The 21,810-nt window shown below is 39.4% G+C and overlaps 1 protein-coding gene across 8 annotated transcripts in view; it reads right to left on the reverse strand.

Moving 5' to 3' along the window:
- PHACTR2 (phosphatase and actin regulator 2) overlaps positions 1-21,810 on the reverse strand; it is a 189,907-nt gene that overhangs the window by 111,176 nt on the left and 56,921 nt on the right. Inside the window, exon 1 of one of the 8 annotated variants that reach the window (XM_087718340.1) lies at positions 7,056-7,319. The exons of 2 other annotated variants lie outside the window; for them this stretch is intronic. In XM_087718340.1, the coding sequence (XP_087574466.1) occupies positions 7,056-7,098 (43 nt within the window). In that variant the 5' untranslated portion in view covers positions 7,099-7,319. Of the gene's footprint in view, positions 1-1,636; positions 1,699-7,055; positions 7,320-21,810 lie in introns of those variants that run through there. 5 more of the 8 variants (XM_087718337.1, XM_087718342.1, XM_087718339.1 and 2 more) reach the window with 5 other exon arrangements.

The following is a 21,810-nucleotide window of genomic DNA, read 5'->3' on the forward strand; positions in this document are numbered from 1 at the left end:
CATAGTCACATGATCAAAATCTGGCCATTTGACAATTGAGGTGTATTTAGGACAGTTGGGACTGTTCTGGGATCATGTGATCATCATCTCTAACTTTCCCAGACAGCTTCTGACAAGTGAAGTCAATGGGGGAAACCAGATTTGCTTAACAACTACATGCTTCATTTAGCAACTACAGTGATTAGCTTAACAACTATGGCAAAAAAGATGAGGTGCAACTCAGGTAACAACTGCCTCACTCAGCAAAGGAAATTTTGGGCTCAACTGTGGTCATATATAAAGGACTACCTGTTGAGAGCCAAGGTGGCGCAGTGGTTAAATGCAGCACTGCAGGCTACTGCTAGATCAGCAGTTCAGCGGTTCAAATCTCACCGGCTCAGGGTTGACTCAGCCTTCCATCCTTCCGAGGTGGGTAAAATGAGGACCCAGATTGTTGGGGGCAATATGCTGACTCTCTGTAAACCGCTTAGAGAGGGCTGAAAGCCCTATGAAGCGGTATATAAGTCTACTGCTATTGATGACCAGCACTTCCTTCCGATGGTCAACAGAGGAAGCAGAAAATAGAAGCCAAGCAAACCTTTGCCCATTGTTTTTCTTCACTGATTCTGTTTGATTTTCATGGGGGAAACTGACCAAACTCTTGCCCATTTCATACCTGTTTCCTGTCTGGGCAACCGAGGAGCTACAAAACCATCAAGCCAGCATCTCTCTTACAAGACCTTAAGCAAAGCCAAGTCGTCACCACAGAAAGACTGAAGTTCCTTCTATGGAGAAGTGGAATCACTGCACCTCAAAAAACCGCAATCAACCACAAAATTACTATCACATTGCAGATGACCAGGAAATAAGAATTCTCCAACTCTGCTGACACTGTGAAAATACAGAGGTATGCAGCTGTTTTCAAAGTGATGCAGAATCCTCATGGAGGAACTCTGAGAGGCCCAAGGAAATCAGCAGGAGGATATCCACCTCATAGTTCTCTATCAGAAAGTTTCCATTCCAAAATGAAAATTGAGTTTTAACTACGTAGAGAAAGAGAAAGGAGGCCCTTTTTTTCTTCATTTCATGCAAGAAGTTCTTCTCTGCATGAAAACAACTGTATAAGTAATAACTGGTGACAGCATAAGATCAACTCGGTCAGCGTAATATTCAATCTCCTCTGTAGCCACATAGGAAAAATGCTCTTCCTACATTCATAAACAGGAAGTCCCTAAACCCAGGAGACTGAAGAGCAAACTAGTTCAAACGCACATTAATGTTTGACTTAAGACAATGCCTTTGTTGACTGCCAAATACAACAAACAGCAGGATTCTATGGAGTAAAACTCTTTGGCCACAGGAAAGAGGAAAAAAGATAGTTAGAGCATCTTCCCAACCCAAGAAAACACTCTGACAAATAAAATAGCAGTTACAAAATGGCCAATAACAGAAAATCCAGCAATTATTTGGCTAGATTTTTTTTCTGGTGACCAAAGAGATGCTTTGGATGTAAGTAAAATACTTAAAAAAATTTTTTTTACTGATAAATAACACTGGAATATCCAGATATACTATCAAATGCTAGCTTTAAGGGGGAAGCTCTGATTTGCTCTCAATAACCCAAAGAATCCTTGAAATATATAGGAAAGGCACTTACTTAATAGATATGGAATTTTACAATGAAAGCTCTGGTTCTTCTCCAATCATTCACCAGCAGCTAATAGGAATAGAAGTCAAAATTGTTAGACTTTAGAGACAATGGATGGAAGACTCAACTGTCCATTAGTGTTCTGTTGTATCACTTCAAGAATACAAAATATGTCAGATTATATAATGTAATAATAGAAACTGACTCTGAAACAGAGCTAGTTAAAGACTGTATGATTAAATGGGCTCAAAATGTTGAAGAACCAATAATGTTGGATACATGGGAGAAGATATGGGTGAGAAATGTAAAATGTACACAGGCCCAAAACTTGAGAGAAAATTTTTATAAGATGTTTTACAGATGGCATCTAGATCCCAAAAAAATGGCTTCTATGTATTTGAATTTACAACCTAAATGCTGGAGATGTGATTGTATGGACGCTACATATTTTCATATATGGTGGACTTGCAAAAAGGTTAAGGCATTCTGGATAAAAATATGGTGAATTATGCAAAATGTTCTCAAAAAAAGGATAAAGTTTATCCCCCAAGCTATTTTTGTTAGGTATAATTACTGACTGTACAGCAGTAGAGATTAACTTGATTTTGCACTTGATAACTGCAGCTAGATTGTTGGTTGCACAATACTGGAAGAAGGAAGATTTGCCTACTATCCAAGAATGGACATTGAAAGTCACAAACTTAGCAGAGATGGCTAAAATATCTGCATATCTTAAGGACTATTCAAACGAGAGATATAAACGAGACTGGAAAAAATGGATTGACTATATTCAAAATAAATATGTCTAGGAAATTTCAGATAGCTTATGATTAAGATCAGAAATGATACAATTTGTTTATAGTTAGCCTAGCAAGGAGGAGCTAAGCTCAATTCAAAGACGTTATCAATTTTCTACTTGCTCTTTAAGTATATTTTAAACTGTTTTTGTTAAAGATTTATACCTTGTATTGATTCTGGGAAGTCGGGGGGGGGGAAGGTTGGAGGGGTTGGGGGGAGGGTGGGGAATTTACTAAGTTGGAGGAGGGGTGTTGGATTTTAAGGTATTATGATTGTACATGTATACTGCTATTTTTTCTTTTTTTATGTATATTGAAATGGAATTATAAATACCATCAACACAAAAGGGAGTTTGCTCAGAAGCTGAAATACACCAAGTGAATTAGAGGAAGAGTGGGAAGCAGAGGAGAGAAGAAAGATAGGAAGAGAGGGACAGGAGAGAGGGTGAGGGGGGAAGATGAGGTGTATAAGGAGGAGTGGTAAGGGGAGAGAAGAGAAGGAGAAAGGAAGGGGAAGTAGAGTAGAAAATGATGGAGGGAAGAAAGGATGTAGAAAGGGGGAGGAGAGAGGGGAAAGAAAGTGTCGGATAAGGTATAAATATGGTGTATGGAGAGCAGAAGAGCCAACAACTGGTTTTTTTTCCTTTGGTAGTTGATGGCAAGATGAATTGATGTAATTACTTAATAATACAACATGATATTGACTATGTAATAGTATACATGTGATTATATGCTATGAAAATGGAAAATAAAAAAAATTTATGCAAAAAAAAAAAAAAGAATACAAAATATGTCAGATGTAATGTGACATTATTATCCGTGGCACGACAAAACCGCGCTCCACTAAAGCGCGCCCGATTAAACCGCGTCGCTGACGTCATCAGCAGGGCGACAACAGAGACCGCGGAGAAAAAAAGGCGCTTTAAATAGCGCTTTGAAAGCAAGCCGATTCACGTTAAGGTAAGGGTTAGGTTTAGGGTTAGGTTAAGCATTAGGGTTAGGTTTAAGGTTAGGTTAAGGGTTAGCGTTAGGTTTAGCGTTAGGTTAAGGGTTAGGTTTAGGGTTAGGTTTAGGATTAGGTTTAGGGGGGTTAGGTTTAGGTTTAGGGGTTAATTTTAGCTTTAGCGTTCGCAGCGTGCTTTTTTCGTCGCGCTGTGATGACGTCAGCTACGCGGTTTCATCGAGCGCGCTTTAGTCGAACGCGGTTTTGTGGTGGAACCTTATTATCATGTGTCTTTTTATCTTAGTACAGGGTACCACTTCCAACTTCTAAACTTTAATTTTACAAACCTCATAATCAATCCATGGAAAATTATGATTATAAAGCATTCACATTTTAATTATCTAATCCCAGTTATTTAAAACACACACACACATTAATTAGCTAATTTGAAAACTCTCTTAAACAGCCTTTTCAAGGCACAAATACAAATAAGGCTGTTTCTCTGAAAAGACAATTTTAGAGCCACGCAGTCAATGCCAAAATAACACCTTATTTTTGAATATAGCCATCTGCTTGGCTTCAGAACAGAAGAATACTCTACACAACTCTACTCTGATATTTGCAAAGAAAGTACAAACACAGAGGAAAGCATCCTGAAAGCACGCAAACTATCCAGTGATCAATGGAAAAGCAACCATGCAGAGAAATAAACAACTAAAACAGTAAATTGTAGGAATCCAATATTTTACTGTATATTGTTGCCTTGGTGAAACTTAAATTTACTTTTTAAAAATGTTTTTTTTAAAGTAGCTCCTAATCAATCATAATTTTTGAAGTGCGCTACTGAATATCTAACCTTTAATAAAATTTTGTTAGTACATCATTTCTAAACCTGTATGACTGATTATTCTTGTGACTCTCCATCCAAACACAGAGATTTTTTATAAAAGGATTGTGCTGCAATTACTGACATCTATAGAAAAAGAACAGACACTAAGCAAATTATGGATGTCTTCACACAGCAGAAATTGCTTGGCTGTTTTAAAATATCTGAATGCTTTCTTTATAGGTTTAATAATGCATACTAAGCACAGATCTCTATCTAAGTAACAAATGATGGTTTTCTTCAGCTATTTTGACTCTAGCAATTCTCAGAAGTATTAATAATGTTTGATTAAATGGAGTATCACATTAAAAGTAGGTTTTGAAACATCTTCCCATCAAGCATTATACATGAACAACTAACAGATCCTGGTTTGTTGTAAATGTGTTTGTTAGCATATTTTCTGCCTTTTTGTTCAGAAGATCAAGATAGTTAAATAGTTACTCTTTCTTCCATATTCCCCACATTAACAGCTTTGTGAAGTAAGATGAGCTGAGAGACAGTGCCTAGTTGAACACCATTCTATAAGCTTCTGTAACTGAGGATGGAATTGAACCAGGATCCTACAACACATTAGCCATTACACAACATTCACTGCTGCAACTGTTCATCCAAGCTGGAGAAAGCAAATCTAAACTAAAGGCTGAATTCTCCAGCAGTTCACATACCCAAAAATTTACGTTAAAAGAAAAAGATTAAATTCAAGAAGATCTACCTTGAACTTTGTGTGTCTTAACATTCAACACGTAACACTATTTCTTGAAAGCATTTTTAACATGTTTAAATTCTTAAAATTCTTAAAAGAGGGACTGTCATACAAAAGGGTGGGTTAATCTATTCTCCAAAGCATCTGGGGGTAAGACAAGAAATAATGGATGGAAACCTATCAAGGAGAGATCCAACCTAGAACTAAGGAGACATTTTCTGAGAATGAGAACAATTAGTCCAGTGGAACAGCTTGCCTTCAGAAATCACTGGAGATTTTTAAAGAAAAGATTCGACTGCCATTTGTCCAATGGTAGAGTCTTCTTCTTGAGCAGAAGAGTTGAACTAGAAGACCTCCAACTTTGTTATTCTGTATTACTTGCATATCATACAAATCTTTACTAACATGGATAAAGCTAGATTACTGGTTTACACAATTCGAGGAAGGCAGCAGAAGGTTGATTTTGAGTTGAAACTGGCCATCATGCAAATGGAAATTCAACAAATTCCATGTGTTATAAAAAATACCATACCACAATATCACCGCTAACAGAAAACATGTTTGTTTTATGCTTTCTTAGCACCTAAGTACATAATAGACAGATGTTCCTTTTGAAGTTTTCAACTGCCATTGGGCAATTCTTATAAATGGCAGCTACTTGTTCCCTAAAGCTTTCCGGGTGGGTACTTTTGTCAAAGATTTGCTATGCAGCTCAAGAAATTTACTGCTCTAAGGAGAACAATTGAGTTTTACACTAGTTGATCTTAACACCTTGCTAAGCCAGTGATGTTGAAGAGGAACAGGAAGGAATGAGTTATACTTCCTATTTTACTGTATCTGTTAAATATCTGAAATACACTCAACAGAGGAATAATTTGTGAAACAACTGTAAAGCCCTAAAACCCTAAGCTGCTAAACCTTTATTCTATGAATATAACTAAGACCTATGAATGTTCACCTTTTATGTGTCTTTTGAAGGAAAAAGCAGCCCCTAATTGTGAAGCATTCAACTGCTCTGACTCATCATTACTAGGAGTGTCACTGCATCTGTATTCTACAAAAATGGAAAAATGAATTAATAAATAGCCCACAGCAAAACAACTGGATGCTTTTTCTTAAACAATGTTCTGTATAATGTGAATTATATTTTGTAACCCTTTCATGGATTCATTTACACTCTGAACAGAAAAGTACATTGTCTGATGGAACATATGTCTTTAAGCTGAGATTTCAAAATATATAATATTAATCAGTAATTGGAATCATACTATTGGGTAAAATGTTCCAAAAATGGTAACATTTAAGGAACTCTTAACATATATCTTACATAAAGATTCTACATAGTTCTTTAGCTTTTATAATTTTCATTTTAGAAGATCCAAAAAGTGTTAAATTAAAATATTTTATGTATTGCCACTAAGGTATGTTATCTATCACATCAATAATCCATTTGTTTTTATAAAATACATTAGGAAGAAAACAACAGTTGAACAATTAAAGCATACCTAAATATTTACGTGGATCAAAAGTGAAAGACGAATGTGTACAAGAAGATTTGAACTGACCAAACGTACACAAACAATACAAATACATGATAGGAAACCACACTCGTAGTAACAAAATAAGAATGAGTAAAAGGAGAAGTTGGGCGTGGACTGTAAGAATTTACGTGCTACAACTCTCGGCAATAAAAATGTTTTGGTTTTTTTTGCACCTCGCAATTCCGATTCGAAAAAATACAAGCAGAAAGAGGGCCTTTCTCTAAGAATTAAGTCACACATAAACTTCGGGGGAGGGGAGGACGACAAAAACAATCAAAAGCCACTATTTTCGAGAACTTCGTGGAAAGAAAGGGCTGTTCCTTTAAGAGAAACTCTTGCCGAGATCCTAGGGGGCAGCCTACTCTTCTTTTGCGAAGAACCCAGTGTATAATGAGGGTGGTCTGCCTATTAGAGGTTGGCACCTCGACCATGTTGTTTCCATAAACGCCGGATTCCCTTCTAGCCACAAAAGCGCTCGATCGCTCTAGCTCCCGCTTGGGGGAAGGGAGAATCTGCCAAAAAGATCGCCTTCTCCTCCAGATTTCCAGCTCCACTTACCACTAGCCTCTGCCGAAAGAGTGGAGACTGAAGTCTGGCCCATCTCGCGTTCTGGAGGAGGGCCGGGATCCAGCAATCAGGCGGCTCTCTTGGTCCTCTGATCAGGTTTCCTCTCCCGCAGAAACTTCGGAGAACTCATTTCAGCTTCTCCCAGCGCTGGCTCTTAATCTTACCAGCCTCCTCCGTGCAACTTCTGCCTCCCCTTGCCGAGCTAGTTTTAAATCCTCCTCCTCCTGCTGCTGCCGCCACCGCAGCCCAACTCAAACTGTTCCTGTTCAGCCAAATGCCTGTCATTCCTTCATGCAGATTACGAGGGTGGGAGTAAAGGTCGTGGGGGAGTCCCTAATCTGGGGCAGCCACGCCGCGCCGACTGGCGGGAAGCGCCCCCCGCACAGCAGCAATTCGCTGCAATCTTAACTCCTCGCAACTCCAGTACAAAAGAGGCAACTTCAAGCTAATGCTGGGATAAATAGAAGGGAAGAGAAGAGGACGACTAGCAGCAAGGTGGGTGGACTCAGTTACACGGTGATGGGTGCACCATCGGAAGACCTGAAATTCTAGGTTAAGAATAAGAAAGCATGAAAGTTCTCCGTCATGGCAATTCGTTTGAACCTAGTCCCTTGTTCTTTAAAAAATGCTTGTTCCCACTTCCTTTCCCAGGTTCAAAGGGCTGGGATTTTTTTTTGGGGGGGGAGTTGTTGATAGGTAGATTAGAAGGTCATTCTTGGGTCCGTCTTTTTTCTCTCTCTCGTTACTCCCTATTTACAGGAGGAAAGCTCCCCCTCCCTATTTTGTAGCATTTGTTTTTGTGTACTTATAGCTATGTTACAGCCCCCACACAAATGTCCTCGTGAGTCAATTTTTTTAAAAACATTTGTGGTGTTTGACAACATTTTCTGGGAGAGTTAAACCTCTACATCAGGTTTCCCAAAGAAGTGGGTATTCTAACTCAGAGGGTCAATGATTAGACTATCCAAGTAGTCAATTATTATTTTTATTATTTGCTGCATGTGTTATTTGTAGTATTATTTGTATATAAAGTAGTTAGTAAATTATTTTTCATATAATAAATGTTTAGGGATTGAGAAGGGATATGAAACTTAATGGTTGATAAGCTGAAGACATTGGTGCCCCTGCTCCAAATCCTTAATAGGTTCCTAAAGAGAAATGCTAGGCTGAAGAGTAAGGACAATAGAATGAGATATAATATACAATTTTAATATTGACCAAAAAGACAAAGTGGTTGATACATTCCACTTTCAAATATTGAGATTACAAACAACCATTAATCATCAGAACCTTTGATTAAATAATGAATATACTCTGATGCAAAACTCAAATAGCTCTTAATTGCAAAACAGACCACCACCTTAAAAGACTCCATTCACTGTGCTAAAACAAAATTTTGCTCATTTAGAATTTATTTTAGCGCTGAAGAGATCTGAGAAAAGCAACATCTAAAATTTATTTCATAAACTAGTCTCTCGAGATTGGTAACTTCTTTAGGAATCAGTTATTACACATTGGATTTTCTAAGCTACATCTAGTGCAAATAATTTAGGGAGGTCAAGGGGGCTCAGTGGCTGAAAGACACTGGAACTGTTGACTAGAGATACTTGGCACTCCGACAATTCGAGCCCACGACACCAGAGGGCAGAATAAACTCCCATCATCAGAATAAGCCTACTGCCACATACCTCCCAGCGGCCAGTAAGATCCCACAGATTGGGCCTCCTTCAGATGCCGTCAGCCAGCCAGTGTCGGCTGGCGGGCCCCCAGAGGAGAGCCTTCTCTGTGGCTGCTCCGACTCTTTGGAATCAGCTACCCCCAGAGATCTGGACCATACCCACTCTCATGGCCTTCAGGAAAGCTGTAAAAACCTGGCTGTTCCGGCCTGGGGCTGTTGACCTCATTGTTGAGGTCCACCCCCGATTAGAATGAATGTATGTGGGTTTGTGATTTTAAACTGTCTTTTTTTCCCCTCTTTTTTTTCTCTCTTTTTTGTAAGCCGCCCAGAGTCCTTCGGGATTGGGCGGCATATAAATTTTGATAATAAATAAATAAATGAATGAATGAATGAATGAATGAATGAATGAATGAATGAATGAATGAATCATTTGCGCTTGGTTTCTGCCCACCTAGCTGTTGGAAAGCATGTAAAAGGCAAGTAGATAAATATGTTCCATTCCAGTGGGAAAAGCTAGCAGTGTTCCGTACAGAAGTGGGAGCTGGCACCGGACTTGCACAGATGAATGGCGAGGAAGAAAACTCAGATGACCTGCCCCCCCCCCCCCCCACAATGCTACTGGCCAGCTAGTGCCAAGATAGTTTGCCCCCTCTGGTATATTACGAATGGTGCGCATATGCATAAACAAAATGAACTAGCCATCTTGGGCTGCCAAAACTACTTGGTGGTAAAAAGGCATTGCTGTCCTGGCTATGTATACTGTGCTAAAAATGTGCAAATAGTTTATCAATAGAAGAGTATATATGTACCTCAGGGTTGAACTCTGGACTCCTGGTGCTCTCGGACCTTGGCTGTTTGCTTGCAGACATTTCATAGTTATCAATCTAGATAATATCATCAGGGTGGTGATAACTAATGATATAACTGCAAGCAAAGAGCCAAGCTCAAAGAGCACCACTTTCATTATTACATGCAGTCCATGACTTACAACAGTTCATTTAGTGATCATTCAAAGTTACAAGGGCACTGAAAAAAGTGACTGCAGCATGAAATGGGGGGAAACTCACTTAAATAGCTCACTTAACAACAACAAAATTGTGCTCAATTGTGATTGTAAGTTGAGGACTACCTGTATTTAAATGTATGCGACATGAAAAGTAGTAATTTCAATTTGTCTCCTAGTAGCAACAGAGTACAGAAAATGGCCTCTTTCCAACAACTTGTTTCTGATAGGGTAGGTTTTATTTTTTTTAAGCCTTCACTGAAAACATTCAAAAGGAAATGTTGCCTAAATAAATGCCTAAAACCACCACAGTAAAGATAAAGACACCTTTGAACTGAGTTCAACTCCTAATGATTACATCAGCACGTGATATCAGTTTCTAAGCAAAGGTAAAGATGCCCTTGAGTTCAACTCCTCATAATCATAGGGACACATCCAGATAATGTTTCTCAGATACAAGGCAAATATAGCTTACCAACCTAACCTAATATTTCTTGTTGGTTTCCCATCCTAACCAGCCTGACATTACTAACTTTCCAAGTGTGGGTAAAGTTGGCTAGATGCTGCCACCTGTTGAGATGTAAAACATTATGGAACAGCCTATGTTCAAAGAATCCCTTTTAGCACTCATAAGAATTAAACATCTGTAAGTATTTTAAACATTTGTCAGAACTTATTAAAAAAGCAAACTCATTGAAATACTAAGTGATTTATATTTCCATTATCTGACAAAGAAGCACAGCAAAGTAGAAAGATTATTAATTGTTCACAAGTTATTAATTGTTCACAATTAATTATTCACAAATTAAACCAATGGCCCCCAACCAGGGACCAGTTTCGTGGAGAGAGGTTTTTCCATGGACAGCATGGGGTATGGTTTTGTGTGCTGCTTGCATCCTGCGGATGGGGCTTTTCTCTCTCTCTCTCTCTCTCTCTCTCTCTCGCTCTCTCTCTCTCTCTCGCTCTCTCTCTCGCTCTCGCTCTCGCTCTCTCTCTCTCTCTTAGGCCACAATAATCAGAGGTTGGGGACCCCTGACATAAAGCAATATTTCATCTTCATGAATTTGTATGTGTATATGCAGAAGCAAATATATACACATGCACACCCATATTTTTCATATACTAGTATTGAACTTTCTAGTTTAAATTCAAATTTTATCTAATATTTAAATATTCTGCTTTTCAACTTTTAAAGCCATGGCACTATGAAAACAGTATTCTACTAGGAATCCTTTTGTATAAAAGTGTTACGGTTGCTGTTAACAAGCTGCAGATGGGCATTAATGTGAACCATCTGTAAAACAATTTATATGTATTTTTAAAAGCTGTAGAAGAGAGAGAGAGAATTAATCCTTCTTCTCAGCTCCATAAGGATTACAATTTATCATAACTTCTAAGGTTCCTGAGAACAACATTAAAATTTTGAGGGATCTGTGAGAATTGAGTTCTAGGTTTTGACAGAGGAGAAAAATTATTAATATATAATTGGAGACCAGTTATATTAAATATTTAATATCATAGATAAAATCTAAATAATGAAATCCCAGCATGCCACTTTAAGGTTAAGAGCAACTTGCAAATGTAGAAATGTAGATTTGGTTACCCTCAATTTAAATGAACTTTTATTTCCTGGCAAGTGCTGGGAGAACTGAGCTTGTGCTGGTGGATAAAAAATAAAATAAATAAAATAAGCAGAGCTAGATCTGATTAATATTTGGATAAACTCCACCATGGAGAACCAGTGAGTTGGGCCAGATGGCAAAGTTGAAAATCATTTCTTAAATACAATAAAAACAATATAGAAGATAAATATGTGTTTTCCCAGGAAATTACAGTGAGTTGTCCATACGGTCACCAAGCTTGATTCAGAGGAAACTTCCCACATACATATACACATGTGCTTTCATACATACACATATAGATCGACAGTGCAACATTAACAATATTGCAGCAATAACTTCTTGTTCCTTGTAAGATTTCTAAGGAAGATTTTTAATGTCATAGCATTTTTTTTACAATTTAGTTGGATCTTTGCTATTTGTCGTTTGTTCCAAGCAGATCAACGTAGTTCTCCATTCACTGGTAGCAGCTCTTCTCTTTTCTAGTTAGGGAAGATAGATTAAGCCAGCTCTGCATTTATAAAATAATAATTTCTATTGAAACACATCCCTCTATGTTACTATCTAGTACAGTGGTCCTCAACCCCCGGTCCGCGGACCGGTGCCGGGCCGTGGAGTACCTGGCACCGGGCCGCGCAGCCGGAGAAAAAGCGGCTCAGTCGTCTCCGAGTTGCCCAGGGAGGGGCGGCGCGCCCGGGACGGAGACGGCGCTTCCCCGCCCGGCCTTGGCTTGTGAGAAGGAACGGCGGGAGAGGTAGAGAGAGAGAGAGAGAGAGAGAAGGTCGGGCAGCCGAGGGCGGGGGGGGTCTTTTGAGGGGAGATGGGGGGGTGCGCGATTTTGGCGTGCGTGCGCCCTCCGCGGGCGTGGGTGGGGGGCTGAGAGGAGTCTAACGGTAGCGCAGGAAAGGGGAGGGTATGAGCGCCACCTGAGGTGGTGAGGGGCAGTCGCCAGATTCAGGCCGCCGCTGCCGCTATTGCAGCGCACGGTGGAAAAGCGGCGGTCTTGCCCACCCCTTCCCTGCCTCCCGCCCGCTCCAGTTGCCGCAGCCAGGGGTGGGGGCTCGGTGCCTGAAGTCTCTTGCCTCTCTTCCAAAATTTCGCCAACGGGCGAAAAAACGAGAGTTCTCTTAAGGCTGCAAAAAAGGAATATACTTTGGTCCTTGAAGCGCTTTTCCTGTTATTTGGACATTATATATATACGTACGTACATACGTACGGTATGTATATATGCATGTATGCATGTATGTATGTATGTATGTATGTGTGTGTATGTATGTGTGTGTGTGTGTGTGTATGTATGTATGTATGTATGTATATATATATATATATATATATATGTCTGTAGTCCATAATATAGTGATGATTTTAAAAAAAATTAGTTGAGCACATGGAATCTTTTTTCTTTTAGTATATTTTGGAGGTGGGGGCCCACTTTGTTATTTAAGATAGTATCTCCTTTTATATATGGTAGTGAAGATACCTAATACTCCCACCCCCTATTTCCCCCACGACAACCTTGTGAGGTGGGGGGGCTTAGATAGAGTGAATGGGCTAAAGTTACCCAGCCAGATCAGTATCAAACATTGATACTAGGCCCTAGTATGGCATGTTTAATACAATAAAATAAAAGTTGTTTAATCAAAACAATCTGATATATAAACAATCAATGTGTCGTCGCGAACAACACCCCCCCACCCCTGCGCGCGCTCAGCGGGCCACGGTAAAATTATCAAAGGCTGACTGGTCCGCGGCGATAAAAAGGTTGGGGACCACTGATCTAGCATATGTCCTCTGATAACTCCTAAGGTTTCTCAAAATAGACTCAACTTAATTCTAATAAGAATTTTTAAAATTGGGCTATCTTGACCAGACAGTATACCATAACAACATGCTATTTAATTAGAGAAAAATAAGTAAGAACTCTTAGGGCTTTGTTCCATTGATTAGTTAAAGTTCTCTCCATCTGTCATTCAGCCAAAAGAAATCAAAATCAGATTAAAATAAGGAGATATAATGGCAGACAGGGAGTGGGCCACTCTCAGGAAAGGTGCCACAGGGATGAACCTTTATTAGGGATTATCTTGTGGGGATGTGAGGTGAAATGTGCTTATTTCTTTGCTCTTATTGCCTCCACAGATAGCTGATTGGAAGCTTTTTTTCAGGCGATGGATTATGTGGATCCTTTTCCAGTCTGGATTCAGGCCCAAGTGAGGCCATTGAAAGCTACTAGTTGACCAAGGACGACAAAAATCAGATATCTGCTCTGTCACTGAGGTCATCCATGGTCATGGACATGCACAGCATCAATCCACTAATAGATGATCAGTTCATCTTGCTTTCTACAGATTTACCTGAATGTACCTTAATCACCACAGACTGGGAAGAATGGCAGTTTCTTCACCTTTAATTTTCTGCTAATGTTAAACTCTTTGACCACAGCTTAAACTGATGTGACTCTTATGGATGACTTCTGGCAGGCCAGAAAAGTAGAATATAACTACTAGCAGAAAAGTACAACTTTTTAAATACTATTAATCTGTCCATAGCAATAGTACATGTAGAGTATCCTAGAATATGGAACTCAGTATGCCTAATAATAGTACCAAAATATCTTATTGTTATTACAAGGATTAAAATTGGAGAAACTGATGGATTCAAAATGCAAAAGGAAGTGAGACAAACATACATATAGTCCCCAGTTCTGCTCAGCATACATAGCAAATCTATTACAAGAAATGTGAGATTGGAAGAAGTCATAGTCAGGATGCAAATTAGTGGTCAAGCTTCTAATGATTTGAGATATGTAGACTGCACCATTTCTTAGACAAAAAGAAAGTAAAAAACAGTAAAAAAATAAAGTTGAATGATAAATACTAAGAAAACAAAGATAATGGTAATTTATATGCTTACTGAATTTACGATTAATAAGAAAAAAAATAAAGAAGATGGTCATTTTTGAATTCTTGATTTGGAGAGGATTATGCAGGGTCCCAAAGACTGCAGAAGAACCAATCACACTGCCTGAACCAAAAAAAACCCAATTGTTGGTTTCCTTGAGGTGATAATCAGCAAGCAGAGATTGAGGGCATGTGATAGAAGATATTGCGGACATGTGATAAATACAGATGTGGGACCAAAAAAGAATAAAGTAGATGGGCATAAGGAAAGAAATTGCTAGAATGTTCCTGAAAACGATGCAAATTATTATTAAAAACAGATCAAAATGCTATGCGTTTATGCTGTTACCAGGAATAAAAGCCAACTCAATGGAATCTAACTAATGGGAACATGCATTTAGAATTTTAAATGTATAATAACACTCAGAAAGCAAAAATTGGCAAGAATATAACGCCCCCCCCCCCAAAGCATCTTTTTCTTTTATGAAATTCCTCTGTACTCAATATTTTTGGTACATTTCATTGCATTTTTACCTAGATTAAAAATATTGTTCTTTGTATGTATGTTATTAAGCACTACAACAAAAAAATGCTAATGATCTTCATAGAAGCGCTACTCATTATTTTGTGAAAAGCAACAGATTTGTAAAGCTGAAATGCTTAGAACATTATATATTCATACATTGTAACAGTTTAGAAATACAGGGGTCCTAGAAGGAAACCACTGTTGCTCACTCCAGGATTGCCTGTCTAAGAAAACAGGGCATATACCTGTTATGCAGCTGGTAAATTATTTCCCAGATGTCCCTTTTGAGTTTATGCGGCAGAAAGAAATATTAAAGCCTCCTGTTTCATCAGTGCTTTTATATTTTTGATATACAAAGTCTCTGAAAATCACACTTGTCATTTTACAAAATGTGTGGCAACTGGAAAGCTTTCTCTCTCTGATGGTAAATTGTGACACTTCCTATCTTGAGCGGTTTCCTTAGTATACAACATTAAAGCAGATATTTTCCTGACCTTTTTATTTCTCAAAAACAGCGTTAACCAACGGTTTCTACTGGTTTTTTTTTTAAACCATAACTCTCTTTTTTAGTATTTAATAAAATGTATGTTGAAAGACGGCCTACAAATCAATATGCTGTATATAAAATACCAAATGAAAAATGTATGTGAAAAGCAAAGATATCATCATATAAATATTTTATATAACACAATTGCATAAGCACAACTTCATTGTAAATGAATAGTTGGCAGCTAGTGATTGCAAACACTTGTGGAGTTTGGCCTAATATGGAGTTAAAGAAAATCTGAATAGCAATAGCACCTGGACTTTTATACCATTTTACAGTGCTTTATAGTCCTCTTTAAACCGTTTATAGAGTCAGCATGTTGCCCCCCAACAATCTGGGTCCTCATTTTACCCACTTTGGAAGGATGGAAGGCTGAGTCAACCTTGAGCTGGTCAGGATTGAACTGTTGGCAGTTGGCAGAGTTAGCCTGCAATACTGCACTCTAACCACTAGGCCACCATGGTTCATTTGTGATTTTAACCCTAATCCCATTTCCAGAATGACATGAAATTTTGCCATGTTTTAAATAATAATAATTTAAATAATTTTGCCATGTGTTTAATACTGTAATAAAATTATGCACATCAACTAGAAGTAAGTTTATCTTACAGGTTCCAGACACAATGGTTTTTTTTTATTACACATCCCTTTTCTTGGCCTTAACCAGCTGTTAGATCTCAAACCTGATCAGCTAAATAACCACTGCTTTTATCATGACAATATTAAAGGCTCCCCAGCAAGCCTGCAAATCTTGCAACTGGAAGAAAAAAGGAGAAAAAACAATGACAGCAGCTAATGGAATAGAACAGATTTCCCCCTATCTGTGAGATATGTTAAATTAAGAAAGATAGGTTGTAATTTAAGGAATTTTAGTTGGATAAAATATCTTAGATCTAGATATTAGGGCTGTGGAGCGCTTAGGATGCAGTCTCCAAAATGTTATTGAGTATGTGGGAATCTGAATGTGGCATCTGTCTGCAACATCTTAGAACAGTTACAGCTTTTCTTAGGATAACACAGCAATTTAAAAGGCAAGACAGCATGCCTTAATCACCTTCTGATTGGATTGATACACACACTGTCAGGTGCGACTTCATTTAATAACCAGGAAAGAAACCACTCAACTCCATTTGTTTGAAATTAAGTGTACTTTTACTAATTACAAATGAACAGTTGCAAAGCTAAGCTGAATCTGGTTAATTAGGCGCAAAAGCAAAGAATATCATGTATAATTCAATCCCCTCCCCTTGGCACCCCAGTCCATAGTCCAATTATAATTCACCCAACAGTCAGGTGGGAGATATCTTCAAAAAACATCACCAGGATGGAATGCTGGACAGTTAACCTTGGCGGGAAACTCCCTTCCTCCACATGCACAGTAAGATGGTCAGATCAGCGTCTAGAATCTTCCTCCAGCACATAATGATTCCCTTCCCAAATACCATGCTCCCCTTCCCCGTTTCAATGGCAGCCGAAGCAGCAGCAAAGCAGAGGCTGACACACACCTTACTTGGGGCGGTCCCTTAAGAAGCATTTTAAAGCTCAGCTAGTGCAAGGTGCATTGATGGAAGTTTTGTGTGCCACATAATAGATAATGGAGTTGGAAGGGACCTTACATAGTCCAACCCCCTACTGAAGCAGAAGACCCTATACCATTTCTGACAAATGGCAATTCAATCTCTTCTTGAAAGTCTCAAGTGATGAAGCTCCCACAACTTCCGAGGGCAAGCTGTTCCATTGGTTGATTGTTCACACTGTCAGAAGGTCCCTCCTTATTTCTAGGTTGAATCTCTCTTTGGTCAGTTTCCATCCATTATTCCTTGTCTGGCTTTCAGCTGCCTTGGAAAATAGTTTGACCCCTTCCTCTCTGGCAGCCCCTCAAATATTGGAACACTGCTACTTTGTCTCCCTTGGTCCTTCTCTTCACTAGACTAGCCATGCCCAGTTCCTGTAACCACTCTTCATATGTTTTAGTCTCCAATACCCTGTGTGTTTGTGTGTGTGTGTGTGTGTGTGTGTGACCTCTGCTCCATTTGCAGCAATTTGTTTTTTAAATGTTGATTATTTTATCCTGTGTTTTAATTGATAGTCATCCAGAGTAAATGAGATGTGGCCATATACTTTTATTAAATAAATTTGCTACATTCCTGCCTCTATTTTGTATTCTCATAACAACTTTGGGAAGTTGGTTAAACTGAGAAATAATTAGTGATTCTAAATCACTTGGTTTCATGGCTTAGTGATGATTTTAGCTTCAATTGGACTTGTATATCATACTTAGTCATAATGTGGTCTAGTTGGCATGCTATATAATTGGCAAACTTAGTTTGTAGCTTAGTGCACTATTCTTCTATTTAATAAAATTTAGATAAGCAAACCACAGATTAATATGCTCTGTAGACTCCATCTTATTTTGGTTAGTCCTAATCCAACAATGTTCCTTTTACTGGCAATTACCGTAAGATATAAATGAATGATGTCGGAGGGGAATACTGGACTAGAAATGCCAACATTGTTATAATCCACTTGAATTGCTAATTAATTATGTTCTTGTGACATTCCATAAACAAGATGATACCACTGGGAAAAATATTGACTGTTGCCCAACGTACTTTCAGTAATAAAAGTGGCAACAAGAACTTTAGATGTCTATAAAACACAGGCAGGATGGGACAGGAAAACATCCCAGCCCCTGGTTGTTTAGAGCTTTGGGACTGATACCAAAATCATTATTTGGCTCTGCAAGTAAATAAGCAACCCATCACTAACGGGACTAGTTCCTTGCTTTAGCAAAGAGGAAGGTTTTAATTTAGAGTAAATGTATTGCAATTAACTGAATAAAAATGAGCACTGTGGGCAAAGAGTTACTGCACTCTTTAAAAATTATTTGAAATAAAAATCAGAAAACTTTAAATAATTTTCAGTAAACAAGAAAGCATGTTGCTTTGAAGATGCTGTTGAATTAAAACCTCAAATGTTTCTTACAATTGGCAAGGATAACTGGAGCTGCTTGAAGTAATCATTCAACAATATTAGGATGCCTGTTGGCTCCCTAGCCTGCAAGCATTATAAGATACGTGACATATCCTCCTTCAGAGGATAACTTGCCTAAAAGAATTGTCCTAAGTTTAGCTGTTTCCATTCAATGAAATATTTCCAAACACGTATTCATTGTTTGGTGCAAGTAAATTCATATTTCATTCCAAGTAATGGCTTTGAAGGCCACATATTAAATTCAATGCACAAAATAGCTTATCTAACTCCAAGAGAAAGTAGGCATTTTCCCTTGTAACCATGACGTAGGCAAGAAGGAAATCAGTTTAGCTCAACATATGGGTGGGCTTGAACTAGTTTAAAAAAATATTGATAAAGCAAAATTTGGGATGCTTGAAAAATCATTTCTTCACAGCTGGAGTTCATTTATGTCTCCTGAGACACATCTTGATCAGTTACTAGATATTGGTATGAAAGACACAGTATCACAAAAGGGGCACTAGGGTCAGGAATTCCAATTCAAACATGAAACTGGCTTTGGGATGGAGGTGGTCCTTACACAAAAGAAGGGATCTATCCCTTTGTTAATAATTTGGAGGTCAAAAATACTTTATTTATTTCAAACAGCACTGGTTAAATTAGGAGAAAATTTTTATAATGACTTGGATAAAACGGCACGAAACTTTGTGTGGAACGGCAAAAAGCCTAGAATTAAATATAAATATCTCCAAGATAAAAGAACACAAGGTGGAATGGGTCTACCAGAATGGAAGACATACCACCAAGCAGCAACAACAATGTGGATAAAGGAGTGGGTAATATTAACCAATAAAAGAATCCTAACTATAGAAGGTTACGACTTGCAATGGGGGTGGCACAATTATTTATGGTGTGAGGGAAACAAAGTCCACAACTACTTTAAAAGACATCATCTAAGAGGGGTACTGATAAATGATTGGCTTGAAATTAGAAGGAAATTCTATATCCAACTACCCAAATGGATATCCCCGACGGAAGCCCTGATATACCCAAATCTGATAAACTTCGACAAAAATGTTATTTATAAACAATTGTTAGACAACCAAAATAGATTAAACTCCAGGGAAAACTTGTCTGAAATGGGAATAAATATTGATTGGTGGCCATACTTTCAAATACAAAATAAGTATAAATCAGATCTAGCACAATTTGGCTTTCAGGACAGGGACCAGGAATTGGATAAAATTTTAATAGGACCAGATGAGAAATTAATCTCGAAAATATATAACTGTTTGCTAATTCGAAAAATGGAAACAGAAAGAGCGAAAGAAGTTATGGTAGGTTGTTGAGAAGGTGGTGGCCTACCAGCTTCAGCGGTCCTTGGAGGAAGCCGATTACCTGGACCCCTTCCAGTCCGGCTTCAGACCTGGTTACAGCACAGAAACCGCTTTGGTCGCATTGACCGATGATCTCTGGAGAGCCAAGGATGGAGGCCACGCCTCCATCTTGGTTCTTCTTGACCTCTCGGCGGCTTTCGATACCATCGACCATGGTATCCTTCTGCGACGACTGCGGGAGGTGGGGGTGGGAGGCACTGTTTTGCAGTGGTTCTCCTCCTACCTCTCGGACAGGTCGCAGTCGGTGTTGGTTGGGGGACAGAGATCGACCACGAGGCCCCTAACATATGGGGTGCCGCAGGGGTCGGTCCTGTCCCCCGTACTATTTAACATCTACATGAAACCGCTGGGCGAGATCATTCGGAGGCACGGGATAAGATACCATCAATATGCGGACGATACGCAGCTGTATCTGTCCGCCCCGTGCCAACTCAATGAAGCGGTGGACGTGATGAACCAGGGTCTTGAGGCCGTCAGGGACTGGATGAGGGCTAACAAGCTTGTACTCAACCCGGAAAAGACCGAGTGGCTGTTGTGTTTCCCTCCCAATAATTTGGTTAGCGTTCCATCGCTCAGGCTGGGGGGCCAAATTTTACACCCCTCAGACAGGGTTCGCAACTTGGGAGTCCTCCTGGACCCACAGCTGACCTTTGATTACCACCTGTCGGCTGTGACCAGGGGGGCATTTGCCCAGGTTCGCCTGGTGCGCCAGTTGCGACCCTACCTGAATCGGGAGGCCCTCACAACAGTCACTCGCGCCCTCGTGACCTCTAGGCTGGAATACTGCAACATGCTCTACATGGGCTGCCCTTGAAGAGCATCCGGCGACTTCAGCTAGTCCAGAATGCGGCCGCGCGAGTGATCATGGGTGCACCCCGGTTCACCCACATAACACCTATCCTCCGCGAGCTGCGCTGGCTACCTGTTGATCTCCGTGTGCGCTTCAAGGTGCTTCTTACCACCTATAAAGCCCTTCATGGTAGTGGATCTGGGTACTTGAGAGACCGCCTCCTGCCAATTACCTCCTCGAGACCGATTAGATCTCATAGATTAGGCCTCCTCCGAGTGCCATCTGCCAGCCAGTGCCAGCTGGCCACTATGCGGAGGAGAGCCTTTTCAGTAGCAGCTCCGACCCTCTGGAACGATCTCCCCGTGGAGATTCGTACCCTCACCACCCTTCAGACCTTCCGCGCAGTCCTCAAGAGCTGGCTATCCCGCCAGGCCTGGGGGTAAAGATTTGATTCGCCCCCACCCGAATGCTGAATGAATGTTGTTTATTTTTTAATTATGTGTTATGTTATATGTTACTGTTTGTATCCCCTCCCTATAAGTTGTTAGCCGCCCTGAGTCCCCTCAGGGAAAAGGGCGGCCTATAAATAAACTTATTCCTATTCCTTATTCCTATGGTAACCTGGGCCCAGAATATTGGCCACACAATTAAGTTAGATGATTGGGAAAGGGTATGGGAGTGGAACCTGAAATTAACGATGTCGACGGCCTACAAAGAAAATGTATATAAAATGTTTTACCGCTGGCATCTCTCTCCGACAAGACTGGCAAAAATTTCCACAAAATCATCGGCCAAATGCTGGAAATGCAAAATAACACTGGGCACATACTACCACATGTGGTGGACGTGTCCGGTGGCTAAGACATATTGGAAGCGAATACTAAGGTGGCTAAATGAAATTATGTCAACTAAATTAAATCTCAATCCGGAAATGTTTCTATTAGGGATAATAGATCCAAAAATAATTAAAACTAATCAATATTTACTCATCCATATCTTGACGGCGGCAAGAATCGCATATGCGCAGTGCTGGAAGAAAGAAAATGCCCCCACTAGTACAATGGTTATGAATAAAATTTTAGAAATAGCGGAAATGAATAGATTGACAATGCTGATTAACGAAAAAGAAGACACAGACTTCTACAAAGTCTGGGAGAAATTATACAAATGGTTTGATAAGAAAGACAATGAGAATTAAGATATATAAATGAGATATTTTATTAACTTAAAATAACTTAAGTAACAATTTAAATATACAATATACAAAGACTAAGTAACAAATGAGATAAGAAATGTATTAGAGGTGAGAACTCACC

This window comes from Thamnophis sirtalis, unplaced genomic scaffold (genome assembly GCF_051295495.1).
Source record: "Thamnophis sirtalis isolate CommonGarterSnake01/CBP01778 unplaced genomic scaffold, rThaSir2_p1.2 scaffold_6, whole genome shotgun sequence".
Classification (NCBI taxonomy): Eukaryota; Metazoa; Chordata; class Lepidosauria; order Squamata; family Natricidae; genus Thamnophis; species Thamnophis sirtalis.